General features: G+C 61.1%; 1 protein-coding gene across 2 annotated transcripts; it reads right to left on the reverse strand.

The window, feature by feature from the left end:
* Positions 1-217: 217 nt before the first annotated feature.
* AFAP1L1 (actin filament associated protein 1 like 1) lies at positions 218-19,773 on the reverse strand. Of its 2 annotated transcripts, none has more exons than XM_077186295.1 (19): positions 19,700-19,773; positions 7,324-7,452; positions 6,827-6,910; positions 6,419-6,516; positions 6,173-6,284; positions 5,716-5,814; positions 5,164-5,375; positions 4,652-4,831; positions 3,924-4,010; positions 3,602-3,695; positions 3,321-3,473; positions 2,765-2,976; positions 2,395-2,540; positions 2,008-2,086; positions 1,633-1,747; positions 1,344-1,508; positions 983-1,161; positions 611-739; positions 218-389 (listed from the first exon to the last, which is right to left on the reverse strand). In XM_077186295.1, exons 1-19 carry the CDS (start codon positions 19,713-19,715, stop codon positions 366-368), a joined length of 2,313 nt encoding a protein of 770 aa, XP_077042410.1. In that variant the 5' UTR covers positions 19,716-19,773; the 3' UTR covers positions 218-365. The 2 variants fall into 2 exon arrangements, with proteins under 2 accessions (XP_077042410.1, XP_054499183.1); XM_054643208.2 differs by having other exon boundaries at positions 1,633-1,750.
* Positions 19,774-22,478: the final 2,705 nt, after the last annotated feature.

The following is a 22,478-nucleotide window of genomic DNA, read 5'->3' on the forward strand; positions in this document are numbered from 1 at the left end:
GGACACACGCTGATCCCCAAAACTGGAGCACCTGCTGGGCAGTGCCACCTGCCAGCCCAGCCTCTCCCCTCCTTCCTCCTGCACGCAGAGTTTGTGTCACACTCCTGGCTCCAGGGCAGGCTCCCCCAGAGCTGGGTTTCACAGCAGTTTGTGACCCTGATCCACAAGGAACTCCCCTTCCCCACCCGCCTCCCCAGTCCCCTCCCGTCCCCTTCCCCTGGTTTGTAGAGGTGGTGGTGCCATGGTGGGGCTGGCAGAGCAGCTCTTCCACCACGCCTTCCCTGCACCCTCCCAGTGTCTCAGAGAAAGGGGGCTGGCAGCTCCTCCGTGATCCCCACTGTGTGTTCAGGGCTTGGCAGGCTGACTTAAGTCTGCTTCTTTTCCCATTCCTGCAGAGAAAGGAAGAAAAACAATAAAAAGGGATGAGGAGACATCACTGGAAAAGCAACACTTCAAGGCATCCCTCCCTGCTGGGGGCTTTGGACTCAGCATCTTCCAAGCATTTTCCTCTCCCACCCAGCCCTGCACTGCCATGATTCCATGGTTAAACAAGGGGCAAAAACTGAGATTTCCCGGGGGGCCAGGGAGGAGAGGGAGAGCCGAGCAGGACCTTGGCTTTCCTCAGCACGCTGCCCGTGTTGGCAGGGATGATGGAGGGGCTTCTCTTCCTCAGCTCTGCCGCACAGTTCACAGGGACCAAGTGCTCAGGGGGGCTCCCGTTTGCCTTGTTTGTAGTTTCCTGTGGAAAAGCGGGAGCAAGAAAAGCTCAGGAAACTCAGGAAGCATTGACAACAGATAAAAAAAAAAGCATGAACTGTAATGAGATAAAAGTTGAGGTGACCAAATCCAACTCACACACCTCTGTCCTCACAGGGACAAAGCTACAGGGATGTCCCCTCTCCCCTCTGCTGCTCCCCACAGTACCCCAACCACTGTTTCTTGCAGGAGTTGGAGCTCTGAGTGAGGAGAAAGGAATGCATACCCCATTCTCAGCCTTGCTGGTCACGGCCAGCCCCAGGGCCGGCCCTCCTGCCAGCGACTGCTTCAGCTGCTCCTTCACTTCGGTCAGCTTGAGCTCCAGATCGACCCGAGACTCCTCCTTCTGCCGGCAGCGCTCCTCCAGCTCCGCCACCCGCTGCTCCAGCTCCTGCAGCCTCTGCCCTGCTTGCACAACCGCCCAGCTCAGCGCTGGAGAATCCACCCATCCTCCGCACGGGGACACTAGATGGGGCTGGCAGAGCGCTGCAGCCAGCCCAGCTCCCGGCCCCCGTGTCCCTGTGGCCAGCCCGGTGTCCCTGTGCTCGGTCCCCGAGCGCCTGGCAGCTCCCATGGCCCCGACCTACCCGTGCTGCCCTTCAAGGCTTCCCGCAGCTCCCGCTTCTCCTTCCGCAGCAGCATCAGCTCGCTGCGGATCGATGCCTTCTCCTTCTCCAGCTTCTCCTTCTCCGTCAGGAACCGCCTGGCGTCCTCCTCGGCCCGGTTCTTGCCGTACCTGTACTGGTTGGCACCTGCAGGCACGGGGAGAGCCCATGAAGGGCTGCAGCGATGGCACCACGCTCCAGCCGAGCCCACCCACATCCCTGAGGGGAACTGGCCAGGAGCCCTGGGGAGGTTTGCGGCCCGGGGACTCACTGGATGCGTGTCTCTTCACTTTGACTTGCGGGTCCACCCGCCGCGACTTCTCGCTGCAGGACGAGGCGTGGCGCTTCACCTGAGCAGCCCCCGGCCGCCCCGGCTCCTCCTCCGCCTGCTGGGAGGAGAGAGAGCTGAGGCACCTGCAGGGCATCTCCCTGCTGGGACACCTGCAGGGCATCTCCCTGCTGGGACACCTGCAGGGCCATCCCCCTGCTGGGACACCTGCAGGGCCATGTCCCAGCTGGGACACCTGCAGGGCATCTCCCTGCTGGGACACCTGCAGGGCCATCCCCCTGCTGGGACACCTGCAGGGCCATCTCATCACCCTGGGCCACTGTGGTGGGAGAGGATGAGCCATGAAGTTGTGCTCACCTGAACCTTCTCATAGGGGACATCGTCGTACACCACCCGAGAGGAGTCTGCTCGCTGATCCTGGGAGGAGCTGGCCCACCTGCAGAAGGAGGGGTGGGGTCTTCCTTTCCAGAACATCATTGCCAGCCCCTCAGGGAACCTTTCCAGCTCAGAGAGATTCCTGCATCTCACGACCCCACCCTAACACACCCTGCATCAGCACTGATGAAACCCTTTCAGCTTCCCATGCTGCCCTAGGGAACAACCCCTGGGGCACTGACTGTCCCTGACATCCCAGCCACAAACCACAGCCCAGCCTGTGCCCGTTCTGAGACTCCACAGGGCCAAGGATCACCATGCCCAGCCCAGCACCCAGCCCCTGGCACTGCAGGAGGCACACAGCCTTACAGGTAGGAGTGTCTCACGGCTGTCACAATGTTGGCAATGGTCTCCACATCCACGTAGTCGTAGTGCAAGGCCTCTGGGGCTGTCTGGGAGCCTGTTTCCACCAAGAGGAGACCCAGCCAGCGGCCCAGGTCTTCAGAGCAGCTTGCCTGGAGGACAGAGGAAGTGGTCCACACTGGGGTGCACACCCAGCTGGGGTGCACACCCAGCTCCCAGCCCCTCATCCTTGCTGATGACCAAGTCCCCATGCAGCTCCCCCAGCTCACCCAACAGGTGCCCGAGCTTTCCAGGCGAGGACAAAACAAGGGGCGCCGATCACCCCAAGGGCCGCTCCCCCAGCCTGGCAATGCTGTCCTCAGCGCCCCCTGCTCACCTCGAGCGCCGTCACCTCGTGGCCGTGGCGCAGGATGCGGAAGGCGAAGGGGTGCTTGGGGCCCAGGCCGGGCAGCACCTCGCAGCCGCGCAGCACGATGGCGTTCACGTGGGTGCGCAGGTCCGAGCGGTCCTTGTGGAAGTACAGCGTGTTCCCCTTGAGGCGACACCAGCGCTCCTTCCAGCACTGGTTCACCAGCACGCTCAGGTAGCCTGGGGAGGGAAGGGCATCAGCGCCCGCCCGGCTGTGCCGCAGGCAGGCTTTGACAGGACAGAGCTGACAGCACGGCTTCCTGCTCATCCAGCCCTCCTGGGCCTCAGTTTCCCCCCAGACAACCAGCTGGGCCCAGGGGAGCTGCCAGCTCAGTACCACAAAGTCCCCTCAAGCCTGTTTTTGGGGACAGGGGTGACTCCTTGCCTACTCATCACTGGAATTTGCAGAACCAGGCCTGGGCAGCATTTCCCCCCCAGTGAGCCCATGCTGGACGTGGGGGATGTCACTCCCCACTGATCCCACTCCACTCCCAGCCCCATCTCTGCCCCCAGCCCACACGAACCGCAGCAGGGGATGTCCTCCTCGGTGGAGGAGGCCTGGGTGTCCTCAGGGCATGGCTTCTTCTTGGAGAAGCTGATGATCCTGGTGATTTTCTTCCCCGCTGCCCGGCTCATTGAGCCCTTCAGGTCAGCCAGGCCGCTCTTTTTGCCTTTCCCTGGAAGGACAGGGTAGCTGTGTGACCCTGGTGCGTGTCCTGCCATCCCCCCTGGCTGCAGAGGATGCTGCCCAGCTGTGGGCACACAGCTGGCCCTGGCTGGGTGGGCAGTGGGGTCAGGACTGTACCGTGCTCGCCGTGCTCCCTGCGGGTGGCTGGGGACCCGGTGTCCCCCATGGCCACACTGTCTGAGTCTGAGGTGTGCTTCTCCTGGGACAGCCGCTGTGGGAGAGCAGAATCCCATCAGCACCACCCCAGCCCTTCATCCCCCTGCACAGGGCTGGGATTTCCAGCTCCTGTTCCCCTTCCCAGCCCTGCAGAGCTGCTGTGAGAATGGGAAAGGCTCCTCATGCAGCCCCAGGAATTCGGGGGTCCTCCAACCCCGTGCTCCCCACGTTTGTCCACAGCAGCCCCACACAGCTCCCAGACAGGGCCCCTGGAAACCATCACCTTGTCCAGCTCCATCTTGCACGGCATCACTGGGGAGGTGGGGGCCTCCATCCCGCCTGCTGCTGGACTGCTGGCTTCCTTTATCACCTGCACAGACAGCCCCAGCTGTCACTTCAAAGTGACCCGAGGGCCAGGGCTGCCCTCCCTGGCTCAGCTCCTTCACTACCAGAGCCAGGGGGACACATCCTGGTCCCCACAGCTCAGGGCAGCACACCCACATCAGGACTGCTCACACCTTGGCCCCTTCAACACTTCAACCACTTTTGTGGATTTTGTCAGGGGTTTTTTGAAATCTCAGAAGGGACAGACTTAGATGCCAAGACAGCATCACCCTGCCAGCACAGAACACCTCATGACCCCCCTGTTTAAGGTGTGGTGTGCCCTGGGTGTGTAAACCCCCCCCATTCTCCCACATTTGGGGTGACAGCTGTGTCAGTGGTGTGCTCAGAGGCTCCTTTCCCACCCGCCACCCGCAGCCCCCACTTCCCGGCCCTGAACAAAGGCAGGAAAGGGCCCTGGGGAAGAGGAAGGGGAGAGCAAACATCCCCCAGCCGGGGCTATCAGCGCCGGAGCCGCCCAGCCCTGGGAAGCGGCCGATAAGGGACAGGAGCAAAGCCCCCGTCCCCTTCCAGCGGGGCAAAGCCATTCCCAGCACAGCCCCCTCCCCAGCCCGGGCAGGGGGGATGCCAAGGGGGCTCTGTGGATGCCCCTGGCAGGAGCTGTGGTACCTTGAGCCACTCCTCAGCCTGCTCCTTGCTCTGCACTGCCAGCACCAGCGCCTCGGCGCCCGGCAGCGAGAACCGCAGCTCGTGCTTCTTGCGCCGCCCGTCCTTGGGGACATAAATGACGTTGCAGGTGGGCAGGGGCACCTCCACGTGTGGCTGCCGGTCCTTGGAGCTTTTGTAGCACTGAGGGAAGCGGAGAGAACTGCTCAGGGCTCAGCCAAACCTGCCTGGCTGGCTGGCTGCTGTGCTGGGGGTCCCACAGGTGACATGGGGTCTCAGGGTCCCTCGCTGGTGGCACAGATGGAGATGGCTCATCTGAGGGTGCCCTCTCACTTCATGGTGTCCCAAAAACAGGGGAGCTGTCTGTTCCCTTGCAAAGTAAGCAAGGGCAGCTGCTGCTTGTGTGGCAGCCTTGGGGCAGGGGCTTTGTTTGGATGGTGCTTTTGTTCCTTCAGCTTGGGCTCAGCCGCCCTCCCAAGCCCCCAGGGGTGTCTGTGCCCCCAGGCCAGGCTCACCAGCAGTTTGCCATCCCGGATGATGGTGAGCTGCTTGGCCCACTGCCCAAAGCGCTTCTTGCGCAGGAGGAAGGCGCAGATCCGGCAATCCTTCACCAGGTTCATGGAGGCCTCCTCCGAGGGCCACTGGTGTGTCAGCTGCTGGCCCTTGCCCTCCTCCTCCTCCTCGTCATAGGACTCGTACGAGCTGCTCATGGCATCCGAGTCATTGTCTGGAAGAAAGCAGCGGAGTCACCCTAAAAGGTGCCACACACCCTGCCAGGGTTCCCTGTGCCCAGCAGCTCCAGACAGAGCTGGGTGCCAGGAAAGGTGGATTCCCTGGCATCCTCTGCAAACAGCAGCCTTGGGCAGCAGCCACCTCCACTTCCCTTGGAATCCCAGCAGGATGCTCGTGGGCCCAGAGCCAGCCCCAGGTGCCTCTGTCCAGAGCCCCGGGCTGGTTTGATTCTCTGAGGTTCTCCAGCCTCAACCCCAGCAGCCCCCAGCCCACTGCTCAAGCCCCAAACCTTGCCAAAGCTCTCCCCTCGCTGCTGAGGACACCCAGATACCTACAGGAACTTTTCTGCTCCCCGTTTATCCTGGTGACAGGGTAGCTGCTGTCTGCATCCTCGTAGTAGCCGTCCTCGATGGAGTTGGGGGGGCTGGAGCTGTCTGCAGGGGAAGCACAGGGGGCTGGGGCTGGTACACCCTGGTTTCCCTCATGGATGCTCGGTGGGGCACAGCCAAGCACACCCTCCCAGGGCATCCCAGCATTGCTCCTCCCATGGCTCTGATCCCTCCCATCACCTCACTCCCAATCTGGCTGGAGCAAACAACTCCTTGCAATAGCAAGTGGGATGGAAGGGAGGGGGACAGGAGTGCTGCAGGTGGGAGCAGTGACAATTCCTTCCCCAGGATGAGCAGAACAGCCCACTGAGAGCTGCCTGGGGTGTCAGGCAGGTGAAGGATGCAGTAGCAGCCCGTGGGGCTCCCCCCAGCCTGCTGCTGGCCTGGCTGGAGCAGGACTCACTGCGGGAGGTGATGTACTCGGGGGCCTTGCCAGGGCCCAGGGGCAGAGCTTCCTCGTAGTAATCCTCAGGAGGGGGAGTGGTGGGCAGAGGAGGAGCAGGATCCACAGGAACCTAGAGCAGGAACACCTCCAGCTTTAACCAAGGCAGCAGCAGGGCAGGAGCCCCAGCAGGGCACAGGAAGGGTCCCACTCTGGCCACTGTCACCTCCCCACGCAGAGCTGGCTCGGGGACAGCCAGGCACTCACAGGTTTGGCTGGCTGGGTCCCTGCCAGCTCCAAGCCAGCAGCGTCATTGGTGTCCCCCTCCTCCTCCTGCATGTCCTGCAGGTCCCGCAGGTCACAGTCTGCACGGTTTGATAAACAGAGGGTGAGGGGAGCAGGACAGCAGAGATGGACATCCCAGCTGTGCCCTGCAGGGATCTCCATCCACGGCCCTGCCCTGGGGAGGTGCTGGGAGATGGGAATCACTGCTAAACCCAGCTGGAGCGTGGCTTCCCTCATGGCCAGCCCCCAAACAGCCCCAAGGGAGCAGGAACAAGCACCCAGAGCGATGGTGCCCACTCTGGACACAAGGATGTAGCTGCCACCCTTCTTCCAAGGGACCCCAGCACCGGCATGACCCCCAGGGCACCCCTCCAGCTCAGCCACACGTACCAAACTCCTCAAAGAGGGACTCCACGAAGCTGGTGCCATTGCCCAGGGATGCTGTGTTGACATACATGTAGTCCACATCCTTCCCTGGAATTGAGGGGGACACTCTGAGCCTGGGGCAGGCACCGCCGCCCCTCGTGCCCCCAATCCCAGGGACACGGAGCAGGCATGGGAGGAACAACCCCCAGGGCTGCTGTGGCTCCCCCAGGAGAGCAGGAACGGGGGCTCTGTGGAGGCCCAGGTGCACAGCGCCGGCGGAAACCCCCGTGCTCAGCACAACCCCGGGCAGGAAGGGCTCTGGAAGCAGCGTTTCCGCAGGGAGCAGCCCTCCCTGCTGGCCCCGGGGCACCGCTGACGCCAGCCCTGCTCCGGGGGCAGGGAGGGGCTCACAAGGGAAAGCAAAGCGCCCTGAGAGGGCTGAGCAGGTGCTGGGCTCATCCCTGCCCTGCTGGGGACACCTCTGGGAACAGCCAAGGCCACCACGGGAGAGGGACACAGACCTGCAGGTGGCTGCAGCTTCTGCAGGATGGTGGACACAGCCAGCTTCTTCTCCTGGGTGGTGGCACTCAGGTACTCGTGGTCCAGCAGCTTGAGCAGAACACTGAGCTCTGGCAGGAGCTGGTCCAGCACTGAGGGGAGCAGGGAAAATCCCATCAGCCAGGGAGGGTTGGGATGCTGGGGTTAAGACAAGGCAAAATGGGCTGGAACTCCAGCAAACTTGGAGCTCTGGATGGGGCAGAAAGAAAGAGCTGCAGCTGCTCCCAGTGCAGGATCCTCCTCTTGGCAGGCACCAAACATCTCAGCACAGCTGGGGTGGCACACAGCTGGCTTTGGGTCTCCAGGGACAGAAACAGAGGCCAGGGGTCACCCTGGAGGCAGCTCAGACGTGCTGACTGATGGGGACAGCTCCGAGGAGGGGACAGTGTGTGCCCCAGAGCGTGGGGACAGCCTGGCTGGGCTGTAGCTGTCCCCACACTGCTCCTTGGCACAGCAGGGGCTGGCACAGGCTATCTCCCAGAGGAAGGGAAGGATTCTGAGCTCTGATGGGATCCTCCTTCCTCATGTCAGGAACACAGAGCCGAAAGCAGCACAATGAAAGCAGCACAATAAAAGCAGCGCAATGAAAGCAGCACAATAAAAGCAGCACAATGAAAGCAGCTGGTGTTTAAAGGTGAAGGGGAGCCCAGCAAGAGCAGTGCCAGCCAAGATGAGCCCCTGGGCACAGAGACAACGTGCCAGCCCCAATTGCCACCATCCCAGGACACAGGGCAGGATGTGGCTCTTCCTGCCTCCCTGCACTGCACAGACCTCCTGCTTCCTCCTCCCTCCCTAGTGCCAAGCTGAGCCCCAGATCAGCCCTTCTGGCCACAGCACTGGGCAGTGCCCAGCCAAGCCAGGACAGGCAGCCCCAGCAGCAGGAGAAGCCTCAGCACTGCTCCAGGAGAACACACAAGCACCCCTCAGACCCTGGGGAAGGAGAAGGCAACCACAGGGAATGGATTCCTGCTCCTGGAGCTGCAGTGACCCCCACAGCCACGGGACAGGCCCTGCCCATGCACAGCCTGCTGCCCCTGCCAGCACACCCCTGCCATGGTGGGGACTGCTGAGCCCCCTGGGTGGGGTAAGCACCCAGCCCCAGGCCCCTCTGCCTTACAGGGAGGCAGGGAAGGGAGGAAAACCCTCCCTGGGGTGTTGCAGGGTGCTGCACAGGCAGGACAGGATCAGGCTCCTGCTGGTGCTCTCCAGGAAGGTGGGACGTGCTCCCTGCAGGGCTGGGCAGGGCAGGGCACTGCAAGGAAGCAGCTGGGACCCAAAGGCACATTTCCCCTGTCCAGCCAGCAGCTGCAAACATCTCGGGAGTCACTGAGCCTCTCCTGCTGCCCCAGCTCTGCCACCAGCTCCCACAAAGGGGACAGGGACTGCGCAGGCTCCTCCCTGCACCGGCTTTCCTCAGCTCACCAAACCCCAGGCTGAGATGTCACCAGCATCCCCCCACTCCCAGGACACCCCAAACCCCACTCCATGGGGTCAGCAGCATCCCCCACACTCACAGATCACCCCAAACCCCAGGCCATGGTGTCACCAGCATCCCCCCACTCCCAGGACACCCCAAACCCCACCCCATGGGGTCAGCAGCATCCCCCCACTCCCAGGACACCCCAAACCCCAGCCCATGGTGTCACCAGCACCCCCATCCCAGCCACATGTAGGACACGTCCCATCACAGGCAGCAGCTCGTGTCAGGGCTCTGGGCCAGCCAGGGCCCCAAGCACAGCCTGGTTCCTATCAACAGTGCCCCAGCAGGCAGGGAGGGGGCACAGGGACCCCCCTGGGGTGCCAGGGCTGCTGGCAGGGGCTGGGCTCAGCAGCAGTGCCCCGAGCTGGGCACACTCAGCACGGACACGCAGCTCTGAAGGCGCCTTTGTTCCCCCAGCTGAGCTGTCCCCTCCATCTCCCTTGTTAAACATCCTCCAAAATACAACGGGGGAGGGAGGGAGGGGGCACTCAAAGAGGCCTGTGATCCCAGGAGGGCACAGCCTGGGGGAGCACAGGGAGGCAAGGAATTCATTTCCTATGCTCGTTAGGCTTCCAGGCTGAAGGAAATTAATGGGGGGGCTGCAGGAAGTGAGGGGAGATTGCTCCAGGGGGGCAGCAGGGGATGTGGGACACCCAAGGTCACCTGGCAGGCAGGGACCAGCACAGGGGACAGGGACACATCTCCTGTGCTGGGGTGGGCACTGGTGCCACCACTGGGGGCTCTGAGCCCGGGGACAGGGACAGCAGGACAGCAAAGGGCCGTGGGGAGGAGGGCTGGGCTGTCAGAGTGACCACAGTGACACACAGAGCCTGTGTCCCCTGCTCTGGGACACCTCCAGGCCGTGCTGGCAAGTGGCTCCCACCTGCTGCTTTCTGCTGGGGCTTCTCCTGCATCCAAAACCTGTGGGAGCACAGCCCAGGACAGACAGGGACACCAGCAATGCCCTCCTCTCCACGTCTGAGGCAGGGTGGGAGATGTCCACGAGCTCTCTGGGCCTGGGCAGGCCAGGACCCGTGGCAGCCGATGGCTTTAGCATTAACCAACAGGCCTGGAGGGGCTGGGGGACCCAGGGTGGCCCAGGGGACAGCAGCAGGACATGGTGCCATGCAGGACACCGGGGCAGGGCTGCCACATCCTGCTCTGGCAGCAGCACCAGGCACGGAGCTGCATCCCCTGCATCCCCTGCATCCCCTGCAGCCCCTGCAGCCCCCTCTCCAGCCCAGCTCTATTTTTAGAGCCCACAAGTGCTGCCCTGCTCAGGGAGCCATTTCCCAGCACACAGATAAGGGCTGGTCCCGGGCTGCAGCTGCAGAGCCTCCCTGGCTCTGCCCCAGCACAGCAGCACAGACCGGGTCCTGCTCCAGTAACCCACAGAGAGGAGGAAGAGGAGGAGGAGGAGGAGGAGGAAGAGTCTCTGGCCAAGCCAAAGCAGGAGTTTCCTGGTGTAGAGAGACCCAGCTTGAGCAAGGGGAGAGATAAGACAAGCCCATGGAGGTCTCACCTCCAAGAAAAGCTCAGCCTGGAGCTTGAGAGAGCCCCGGGGAGGGGAAGAGGCTGAATCACAGCTCTGAAATGTGGTGAGAGCTGCTCAGGGACCCCCATCCTGTGTTCACAGCTCTGAAATGTGGTGGGGGATACTCAGGGACCCCAATCCTGTGTTCACAGCTCTGAAATGCAGTGAGGGGTGCTCAGGGACCCCCATCCTGTGTTCACAGCTCTGAAATGCAGTGGGAGCTGCTCAGGGACCCCCATCCTGTGTTCACAGCTTTGAAATGTGGTGGGGGATACTCAGGGACCCCCATTCTGTGTTCACAGCTCCCCTGGGGACGGGAGATGCTGAATCACAGCTCTGAAATGCGGTGGGAGGTGCTCAGGGACCCCCATCCTGTGTTCACAGCTCCCCTGCCTCCGGCCACGCTTCCTCCTGCACCAGGTGATGCCTGGGGCCGGGGGAAATCGGATGCTGGGAGTAACAGCCATTGTTTGTAGCTAAAATAAAACCCAGGCACAAATAAATCCTTCCTGTTGGCAGGGCAGGGCCCTCGGCTGCTCTGCCTGCCAGCACAGGGCTCCTCACAGCTGCCACCCCAGCAAACCAACCTTGGGAGCTCCTGGGTGCCCTGAACAGGAGGGGACAGCACCAGGGACACCCCAGGCCCTGGAGGAGCCCTGCAGGGAGGTGCCTGTGGCACAAACAGCCCCGGGGTGCTCTCTGCAGCACACCAACCCTGCTCACCTGTGCACAGGTGGAACAAACAGCCCCAGGGGTGCTCTCTGCAGCACACCAACCCTGCTCACCTGTGCACAAACAGCCCCAGGAGTGCTCTCTGCAGCACACCAACCCTGCTCACCTGTGCACAAACAGCCCCAGGGGTGCTCTCTGCAGCACACCAACCCTGCTCACCTGTGCACAAACAGGCCCGGGGTGCTCTCTGCAGCACACCAACCCTGCTCACCTGTGCACAAACAGCCCCAGGGTCACTCTCTGCAGCACACCAACCCTGCTCACCTGTGCACAAACAGTGCCAGGGGTGCTCTCTGCAGCACACCAACCCTGCTCACCTGTGCACAAACAGCCCCAGGAGTGCTCTCTGCAGCACACCAACCCTGCTCACCTGTGCACAAACAGCCCCAGGGGTGCTCTCTGCAGCACACCAACCCTGCTCACCTGTGCACAAACAGGCCCGGGGTGCTCTCTGCAGCACACCAACCCTGCTCACCTGTGCACAAACAGCCCCAGGGTCACTCTCTGCAGCACACCAACCCTGCTCACCTGTGCACAAACAGCCCCAGGGTGCTCTCTGCAGCACACCAACCCTGCTCACCTGTGCACAAACAGCCCCAGGGTCACTCTCTGCAGCACACCAACCCTGCTCACCTGTGCACAGGTGGGTGTGCAGCCACCTGCAAGAGCCCTGCAGCGCTGGGAGGTGTCCCCAGGCCTCGCTGGGTGCCCCAGGATGGCAGCACCAGAGGGGTGAGATGCTGGCAGCCCCCTCCAGCCCCAGCACTGCTGCTCTCTGAGGAAGCCCACGGCCACTTTGCTGAGCTCCCAGGGCAGCTCCTGTTCCCATCCCCACTCCAAGGAGGTTTTTTCCCAGCAGGGATGAGGAAGTGCCTCGGTGCTCCCAGAATTGTTCCTTTGTGCAGGGGACAGCAGGACAGAGCTGCCTGCACCCTGCCCACGGCCACTGCCCTGCCAAGGGGCAGGAGAGGGGCAGCACAGGGCCCTGGAGGGGGCAGGAGCCAGCCAGGCTCTGCTCCCATCCCTCAGCACCTGCTGGTGTGGGGCAAACTGGGATGGGCTGGGAGGGCCAGGAACAGCAGCCTGGAAAATGCCACCAGCACCTCCTCCTCCTCCTCCCAGCCTGTCCTGCTCCAGGCCTTGGGGCTTTCAGGAAGAGCCAACCATCAATGATCACTCTTGAGCCCTGGCAGCATCCCCTGAGAGTGGAAGATTTGCTGAGGGGGTGCACATGAATCATCTCCTCTCTGCAAACAAGGGCCCCTTGAGTGGGGAGGATGGGGCAGCCTCTGACTCTGCATCCAACAATTCCAGCAGCACTGAGCAGCCAGGGCTGGCTCCGGGGCCCTGCCGCCCTCCCTGGCCTCCCAGCTGCCCCTCACTGGGGTAACTCTGTGATTCTGCTCCCACTCTGGGTGCTGCAGCACCCCTGGTTGATGTGGAACACGAGGCAAGCTCAAATCTCAAATCCCAGCACTTCCAGCATGCAGGCAGAGCAGCCATGCACAGCCCTGGGGCCCTCATCAGAGCCTGGCAGTAATTAACATCCTCAGCTGATAGCCTTGGAAAATCAATGCTGGGAGGTGAATGTGGAACCTGACTGCTCGAGAAGGCACAAAGCCCCCAGTTCTGCCCCCAGAGCAGCAGCTTCTCCCCTTCCACAAGGGCTTGGAGGGCTCCTCCATCCTGGGAGAGGGGCAGATGAGCCACCAGAAAGGTTAAAAGCACAAAGGGTACCCTGGCTGTGCCAGCAGAAGGGTTAAAAGCACAAAGGGTGCCCTGGCTGTGCCAGCAGAAGGGTTAAAAGCACAAAGGCTGTGCCAGCAGAAGGGTTAAAAGCACAAAGGGTGCCAGGCTGTGCCTGCTGTCCCTCCTCCATCAGTGCTGCAGACAGCCCAGCCCCGGCAGCAGCTCTGGGGATCCTCTCCCAGCTCGGCTCCCGTTCACTCCAGCAGGGGCACGGAGGGTCCTGGGCCTGTCCCAAGCCCCGGCCAGCTCAGGCTCCTCTCCCCAGGTTAAACAGCCTGCCCAGAGCTTTATCTCCTGGCCTGGCCCAGCCCAGCCCAGAGCTGCTCCCCCAGCCTGGCCTTTCCCAAGCCTGTCCCACCCTGGTCTCTGCACAGAGGGGCTCTGAGCCCTCAGCACCCCCAAAAAGGGGGAGAAGAGCTGTGGGACCCCCCTGGAGCCCCAGCTCTGCCCTGCACAGAGGAACAGGACACAAGCAGGACTCCAAACACCCCCTGTGAGCGCAGCCCTGCCCGGAGGAGGCAGCTTCTCACACCCTGCTCCCCTCCTGGGGGAGGAACCGGGACTCCTGAATGAAGTGTAATTACAGCTGATGGAGCGTGCAGAGGGCAAAGATTATCGCCGGCATTGGTGGCCCTGGCAGCTCACACCCTGCAGCAGCCACCGCTCACTCCGGGGGGCACAGAAGCCTCTTCCCCGGGTAATTAGATTAAATGGGAGCAAGCATTATTTGGGAACAAGGATTGAATGGGAACAAGCATTAATTGGGATCCCAGCCCGGGCCAGGGAGCGGCGCTGGGCTCACCCCCGGCCGGCTCAGGGCTCTCCTGGCCGTGCCGCACCCCGAGCACGGCTGTGGCTGGGAGATCTCCCCCGCACACTCCCCTGGGCACCCCAGCGTGGGCAGTGTCCCCCAGCACAGCCATGGGGCACCAGAGGGACAGAGGCAGTGCCACCAGCCCCGGACAACCCCTGCGGGGCATGTCCTTCCTCACGGCCGCTTCTGAGTGCTGCAGGTAATGATTAACCCGTGATTAAATCACCGGCAAGCGCCTCCCTGCGAGCCAGGCTGCCAATGCCCCCCAGGGCTGTGGCAGGACCCCTTCCCCAGGGCTGTCCCCCCTTTTTCTGCCTCCTGGAGAAGGCTGTGGCTGTTTGCTTTAGCTCACCCAAAGCAAACTCCATCCCCCTGGCCCAGAGGAGCAGGGGGTGGTTCCTGGGTCACCCCTCTCACAGAGAGATGCTGAGCAAATAAAACCACCCAGGGGAGAGATCCGAGTGACCCTGCTGGGTCCCCACAGAGGCACAGGGAGCCTCCACACTCTGCTCCTAACCCGGCCACGAGGGGTTGAGCTCCAGCTCAACACGATCAGCTCTGGAAAATCACATGCAGCAGGTTTAGTACTCCTAGACTACATTTTAGGAGTCTGTGCCAGGCCCAGACTGCACTTTAGGACCCAGTGCCAGCCCCAGACCACATTTCAGTGTTCGGTGCCAGGCTCAGCAGGCTCATGGCAGGATGCTCCAGCCTGGGAGCTGGGCTCAGAGGCTGCTGGCTGGAAAACACATGTAAATAATGAATGAAAAGGAGAGGTTTGAGATGCCCTTTAAAGGAATAGTCAGGCAGGGGCGAGACCTGCTGAGTAATGTATAAAAAACAAGCTTCAGGCAGAGGAGAGATGTTAGGATTACTCAGGACCCAGAGTAAACTGTGTTTCCTCCAACCAAAATTTTGGTGTCGGCCTTTTCCAAACAAACTCCAGCAACAGGTTGGCCTGGACTCCTCTCCAGAACTGGGAGAGGCCCTGACACGGTGCCCCAGCCCTGTGCCCACCCTCTGTGGTGGGCAGAGCAGTGGGGAGCCTCCCTGGGTCACACCTCCCTGCCTGTGGGGACCTGGAGCTGTCACCTCCCTGTAGCCCTTGGTGTCCTCCAAACCTCAGCCTCCAGGAGAGCTGGACCCCAGCTAAATGTAGGAATTCCAGCTAATTGCAGGGATTCCAGCTAACTGCAGGGATTCTAGTGGGAAACCCCAATTCCCACCAGTCCACACCACCACCCTGGGCTGGATCCAGCCCCCATATCCCCAAAATCTCCTCTGGTGGGGGTGGAAAGCTCTCTGCACCCCAAAAACCACTTCCCCATGTCCTGTGCATCCCCATTCCCCAAAGCCAAGGTCCAAAACACCTTGGATGCAATTCCCAACCTGCAGGAGTGAGATGTGGGGAGGTCACCAGAGCTGGCACATCTTCTTGGGAGGAAAAGTCACCTGGGGAGCTTGTGACAGGATCCTGAGCAGGAGAGCAGGATCCCAACCCTCACCTCAAAGCAGGGCATGCCAGGGATTTGCAGGATCTGCTTTCCCAAATCCCACTGTACTTCCCCAAATCCTTCAGCAGCAGGATGGGGATCCTTCTTTACAGAGCTGGTGGAGGAGAACCCAGTGGGGAATATCCTGGCAGATAACCCACAGGTGCCAGAGGGGAATATCCTGGCAGGTAACCCACAGGTGCCAATGAGGAATATCCTGGCAGGTAACCCACAGGTGCCAGTGGGGAATATCCTGGCAGGTAACCCACAGGTGCCAATGAGGAATATCCCAGCAGGTAACCCACAGGTGCCAATGAGGAATATCCTGGCAGATAACCCACAGGTGCCAATGAGGAATATCCTGGCAGATAACCCACAGGTGCCAGGGGGGAATATCCTGGCAGATAACCCACAGGTGCCAATGAGGAATATCCCTGCAGATAACCCACAGGTGCCAATGAGGAATATCCTGGCAGGTAACCCACAGGTGCCAGTGGGGAATATCCTGGCAGGTAACCCACGGGTGCCAGTGGGGAATATCCTGGCAGATAACCCACAGGTGCCAGTGAGGAATATCCTGGCAGGTAACCCACAGGTGCCAATGAGGAATATCCTGGCAGATAACCCACAGGTGCCAGTGGGGAATATCCTGGCAGATAACCCACAGGTGCCAGTGGGGAATATCCTGGCAGGTAACCCACAGGTGCCAATGAGGAATATCCTGGGGCTGGGGCAGGGAGATGTGCCCAGCACCCAGCCCTGGCCTCCCTGCCCTGCCCCCAGCAATGCCCAGGAGTTCAGAGCTGTGCTGGACACGAGTCCCCCTCCCTGCCGGGGGGGTTGAGACCCTCTCAGTGGCCCCCTCAGCCCTGTCCCCATGTCCCCAGGCTGGGGCACAGCACAGGGTCCCCGTGTGCGGGGCTGGGGCCGCGCTGCCCCGAGCACCCTGGGCCAGCAGGATGAGCGTTATTTTCTCAGCCCTTCCCTTTCCTTCCCTTGCCCAGCTCGGCCGGGAGCATCAGGTGCAGCGGCAAGGCCACCATGGAGAGCATTTCCTACCCGGTTAACCCCTGCAGGGCCGGGCGGCAGGGACAGGAGACCCGCGATGTCCCGGTGACAAGGTGGGAGCGACTGCTCCGGTGGCTCCAGCAGTGCTGGGACTGCTTCACCTGCTTTTCACTCCAGGACACCAAAACCAGCTCTCAAACTTAAATTCTGTTTCTTGTTCTTGTCCTTCATAACCGCGATTTCCCAAAATTTTGGATCACATAAAATGAGCAGCTGTTTCTCCATCACAAACTTGGGTGGGTTTAATGCTCAAAAAAAAAAGAAAAAAAAGAAAAACCAAAAAAAACCCCGGAGAAAGCCAAAGCCATTCTTCAAAGTGCTCCTTACACATCTCCTGCTAATTGGCAGCAATCAGAGCATACCAGCGTCTCCCCCAGCTCCCTCTTATCACTTCCAGGATCAAATGCACACGAAAACCACTTCAAAAAAAGAAAAAAAAAAATTATTTTGAGCATGGAAACCCCTTGCAGCAAAGCTGTTTTTGTTCCAAACTGTTACGAAATGTCAGTGTTTCCCCTTGCCTGCCAAAGAGCCGCCTTTGATGCCATGGGAGGCTTTATCAGGAGCAGGAATGGAAGGAGCTGCAGCGGGGGGAGGCTCTCAGAGGTTATTTTATCCTTCCCCACTGCAGATTGTCAGCCCAGAATGCCCCCGGGGACCTGAGCTCCCCAAATGCCGCTGCTTTCAGCGCCTGCGGGTGATGACAGGCACGGGTGCCCTCCCTGCTCTGTCACCTCCTGGGTGCCCTGCTGGGGTGCCAGCCCCTTGTTTGTGCAGGGCTGGCAGTGGAAGGGTGCCAGCCCCATTGTCTTGTCGCCGGCCTGGGACAGGGACATTGAATGGGTATTTTACAGGACACAGAGCTGTGTCGGTCATCTGAAGGTTCCTCATATGCAGGAGGAGATGTGCTCCTCAGGAGGGAGTGTGAGCTGTGCCAGACTGGATAACAGGGAAGGGTTAAGGGGTTAGGACACGAGTCTGGGAAGCCAGAAACCACTTCAAGCCTCCACTCTGCTCCCCTGTTATCTCTGTCCCCAGCAAGTGATTTGGCCACTGAACAACAGGCAGAGCTTGGGCTGAGCCCAGTGCTCTGCTCTGAGAAGGCTTCCCACTGCTTGGGATGAGACAGCTCCTTCCAAACCTTGAACAAAGCTTTCCTGGGCAGGAGAGGAACCTCCTGCAGGCCCGTGGGAGCTCTGCCGCACGGCACAGGGCACGGCAGCCTCGCAGCTCAGCACGTTTGCACAGGAAAAGAGCATTTCCAGGTCAAGAGTGGGGGACAGGCAGGTTTTCCAGGCAGTGCAGGCAGATAGGACAGTCCCCAGGGCTCCTGGCTGGGGGATGCTGTCCCACAGTGTCCCTCCCCTCCAGAGCTGCCAGGAGGCTTCACACAGACCCAGCCCTTCCCCGCTATGGCCAGCGCTGCACACAGCAGATTGGAAAACCCAGAGGGGCAAACAAGCCCAGCTCTTCATCAGCAGCAGCATCCCACCTCTTATCCTGTTTTAGCCACCTCAGCCCCTTCCCCACCTCCCCCGGGCCAGGAACAGGCGGTGGCCGCTTTCCATGGAAGGAATGGCTGCAATGCAGAGCAGAGCTCGGCGCTAACAGCTGCCCCGGGCTGTGCTCCCCAGCACCCAGAGCCCTCCTCGCAGGCAGCAATGATCCCGGCTCCCTCCCACCCTCCTGCAGCCTCCCCATTCCTGTGGGCGAGCTGGAGCCAAGTTTATCCCCGACACATCTCCCGGCTCTGCTGGATTTAGAGCCCAGATAAGTTTGGGGCAGGACCTGCATTGTGGTGGCTCAAAAGGTCAGGGAAGAGGCACTAATGAGGGAGGAGAAGCCACGTGTGAGCACAGGCGTGTTTGAGCAAAGGATCGCCTCCCAAATCACGCTGTGGGAGCTGGGATCTCCATCAGCACATCCTGAAAAGCTCTGCCAACAGCACCGATCCCCTGTCAGCCTCTGATGCAGAGCTGGGCCATGCTCTGGGCACGAGAAAAAACTGGCAGGTGATAAAATCAGGATGCAGCAGGGCCTGAGCAGAGCTCCAGGTGAAGGAAGGGGCTGCCAGAGAGCAGCCAGAGGCTGGGAATGGGCACAGAGCTCCTGCCTAACGCCATTCCCCCTTTCACTGGGGAAGGGAACCTTCCCTCCTCAAGGAGGGATCCAGCAGCTCTGGCTGATGAGCAGGAGGGGCTGGAGGGGGTTTCCATTAGCGAGGAGCCATCCAGGTGCCAACAGCAATTCATCACAAGCACTCAAAACAAAGCAGGCAGGCACCAGCGAGGGGGGTAAAACGGCTCTTCCCTGGCAGGGACAACGTGTGGAGAGCCCAAACCATGGCCAGACACGGCTCCCGCAGCTGGGCATCCCCTCCTTCCCTGCCATGAGGTCCTAGGTTTGGTTTTTGGGGTGCAAACAGGGAATTTCCCATCAGCTCACACAGCGAGAATGGGGAAGCAGAGCCCCTGTGCCCCCCCTGTCCCCAGCAGTGATGTCCTCTGGGACCCTGGGGGACAGCTCTGGCACCGAGTGTCACTGCACAACACTGTCCCTCCTGCCACAGCTTCCTCCTGCCCCCAGAGCGGGCAAAGCCACCCGGGGACGGCTGTCCCTGTCCCTGTCCCCTCCCGGGCTGCAGCCACTGACACCGTGCCGGTGTTTGCAGCGATCCCAACCTCCTCAGAGCCGTTTCCAGCGCGGAAACGCCACCCCATCCTTTTCCATGGGCAAAGGGAACTCCTGACCCGCGGGTGCTGCCCTGGGGCTGCACCCACAGCGCTCCTGAGCCGCCCGGGCACCCCAGCGCGCTCCTGCAGCCAGAGACGGCCCTGGCCGCTCTCTCATGGCTTTTGGCCACCTTTCTGCAGCACAGGGCAAGGGCCAGCACCCCGCGCTCCGTCATGTCACCACCTGCTCCCCCTGTGCAGCCCCAGCAAGGAGCAATCCCCCTGCAAACCTCCCCGCGCTCCTTCCAGGGACCTTCCCTGCAGAGCTGGCCCGAAGCCCTGGCAGGTTCGTACAGATCCCAGATCAAAGCCCAGGAGCTCGGCGGTGCCACGGGCTGCAGGCAGGAGCCCCACGCGTGTGGGAAGGAGCTGCTCGCACCCAGCAGGGTGGGGATCGCGGCTCTGGGAGACTCCCGGACAGGGAAACCCTCTGACCCCAGCAGGGAGCGTCACCTCCCTGTCCACCACCACAATTTCCCCTAACGAGCGCTTACACCCCACAGCCTCCCTTGCAGGCTGCTGGTGGTTTACCCATCCCACCAGCGAAGAGAAACTGGTTCCAGTTGGTGCCCGGCCAGCCCTGCTGGAGCAGGGTCCCACAATGGATGCGCCACCCGCGACTCGCTGCGCCTGGCACGGGCATCGCCGGCGCCCTCCGCGCTGTGCCCGGGGATGGAATGGGATGGGATGGAATGGAATGGGATACGCGTCCCCCCGTCCGTCTGTCCGTCCCTTACCGCTGAGCCGGTCCATGGTCCGGAGCCGCGGCCGCCCCGGGAGCTGCGGGCGGGCGAATGTCGCGGGCAGCGGCGCCCGGCGGGGCCGGCTCTGCCTGGGGGCGGCCAATCCCTTCAGCCGCCCCTCCCTCCTTCCCTCCCTCCCTCGCTCGCTCGGAGCACGGCAGCGCCCAGCCCCGGCCCGGCTCGGCACGGCCCCGGGGACAGCCCTGGGCTGGGCTGCGCTGCCATTCTGCATCCCCGTGGGCACCCAGAGACACCCCCGGCGCAGGGTGGCGGTCCCGAGTGGGTCACCTCCACCTGCCCGGCTTGGGCAGCCGCGGTTTAGGGGGAAAATCGCGAATTCCCACAGCCCGCGGCACAGAGAGCTCCCCCTGAGCCCTCTCTCCTCGTTTCCCCCTCCCCAAAATCCCCTCCTGTGCCCGGCGTGTCCCTGGCCATGCCACTGTCATTGTCCGTGCCCAGCACAGCCCTGCAGGGACACCTGGGCTCGGGCAGCCTGTGGGATGTGTGACAGCGTCCCAGGTGTGGCAGCAAGGACAGAGCCTGCTGGCATTGCCAGGACGGTCTGGGCTGCAGCTGAGCCCTGCGGGGACAGCGGGGTGGGACAGAAATGTGATGAGCTTCCACATGTACCCAATTATTGTCACCTGGGAGAGCAATAATTGAAATATCAGCTGTGAATTAGCAACCAGCCTGGAGAAATTCCCCTTTTTGGGGCAATTTCAGCCCAGGAAACTCAGCCCCTCTCACCCCCCCAGGCCCAGCTGGGAACCAGCTCCTGTATGGATGGTGCTTGGTGGTGTCTCCATTTGAAACTGAGTCCCAGTTTTCTTCCCCAAATTGGGATCTCCTTTGGGGAAGGAACCTCAGCCCAGGGCTGCCAATGGTGCCAGGCTGCTTTGGGAATTGCAGAGCAGCCAGGGACAGCTGGTGACACCTGGGGTGTCCCTGCTCCCCCCGGGGCAATGGCACACCAGCAGGGACCCTTGGAGTGTCTGCTGCCCCAGAATGGAGCTGGGCATGCTGCCCTGGCTCTGAGAGAAAAAAATAAATAAAATAAAACAAGCCCTGCCTCAGTTTCCTCACTTTTGCCATGCAGGTCCTTGTGGAGGAGAGTTATGGTCCATAAAATGCTTTGGGAATGAGAAGATCCTGCTGTTGTGTTATTACTGTTATTAATAACAGCCCCCAGGCTCCCTCACTGGAACTGCTGCTGGAGAGGGAAGATTCCTACAGCCACAAACAGTCGAGTTTGATTTAGAGAGCCCTGTTTTGTGTGAGTGAAATAATTACAAATCAGCGTGGCTCATTTACTGCTGCACTGGAGCAGATGAGCAGCTCCCAGGGCAGCGTTGCCATCCTCACCTCAATCCCCAGCCCTCTCCTGGCTGGCACAAAGCTCCAGAGCTGGAGCTGCTGCTGGGGAAAACCCTGCCCTGAGGGAGCCCCTCTGGCAAACCCCTGCAAGGGGAACCTCCTGATGGCATTTTGGGCAACAAATTGGGCACTGAACCCACTCCATGGGGACACCAGGACAGGAGGGCTTCAGAGGGGACCAGAATGTGGCTCAGGGCACAGTGGAGGTAAAACCTGCACTGTCCCATCAGAGGAATTCTGCTGAACACCCCACAGGTCCCTGGGCTGTTTTGGGACTGTCCAACCCTGCTGTGTGCCTGAAAATCCTGCAGGATGAGCAAACGGGAAAGCAGAGCAGCACAGACAGCAGGGAAGGTGTTTGTGTGGAGACAACCTCATTCCTTTTATGAAAAATAAGGCAACAACCAAAGTTATCCCGTAGAGTTTGGGATACAAAGATGTGGAGTTTGCAGCAGAAGGAATTGCCTGCATTTCCAGAGGGATTCAACAGGGAATGATGGCAGTTGTGATGGGGAATTCAGGAAAACCCAGGGGAGCTCCAGCAGGTTGTGGGACCTGCATTTCCCACTCCTCTCCTCTGGCCTTGCCCAGCTCCCAGCTGGAATAGCCTGGAATACTCAGCCCTGGACAAACCTGAAGAGCAGCAAGAAACTGCACAAGGCAGGAGGTGGCTTTGGCTGTTCCACTTGAGAAGGGCTGGGTTTGGGGATGGAAAGTGGCTGTTCTGGCCCCTTGGGAGGATAAACTGGCTCTGGAGCAGGCCAGGCTTTGCAGGGAAAGGCCCCAGCCCAGGAGGGACTGGGACTCAGGTCCCCAGCACTTCTATCCCCTGCTCCAAGCTCTGCATTTCAGATCCTGAAGTGCCCCCAGTCCTGGCCATGCAAAGGCAGGGATGGATTTAAGGAGCCTGGAATGAGATCTCACTTTCCTGCTGTTGTGCCCAGGGCCTTTTCCACCCCAACTCCACAGCCCAGCTGAGCAGGAGGGGATGGAACACCCCAGTGCAGCCCCCATCCCAAACCCCTGCTCCCTGGAAAATCCTCCCCTCGTGTCCCTGTGAAAGTTGAAATATCAGACGTGAATCCTCCCCCTCCCCTCGTGTCCCTGTGGAAACTGAAACATCAGATGTGAATCCTCACCCTCCCCTTGTGTCCCTGTGAAAGTTGAAATATCAGATGTGAATCCCTGCCCTCCCCTCGTGTCCCTGTGGAAACTGAAATATCAGATGTGAATCCCTGCCCTCCCCTTGTGTCCCTGTGAAAGTTGAAATATCAGATGTGAATCCTCACCCTCCCCTTGTGCCCCTGTGGGGCAGCAGTGACAGACACCAAGGGGAGAGCCCAGGGATCCCTACAGAACTCAGACTGGAAAAGGAAAGGAAACACAGAGCACCAAAGGA

This window comes from Agelaius phoeniceus, chromosome 15 (genome assembly GCF_051311805.1).
Source record: "Agelaius phoeniceus isolate bAgePho1 chromosome 15, bAgePho1.hap1, whole genome shotgun sequence".
Lineage (NCBI taxonomy): Eukaryota > Metazoa > Chordata > Aves > Passeriformes > Icteridae > Agelaius > Agelaius phoeniceus.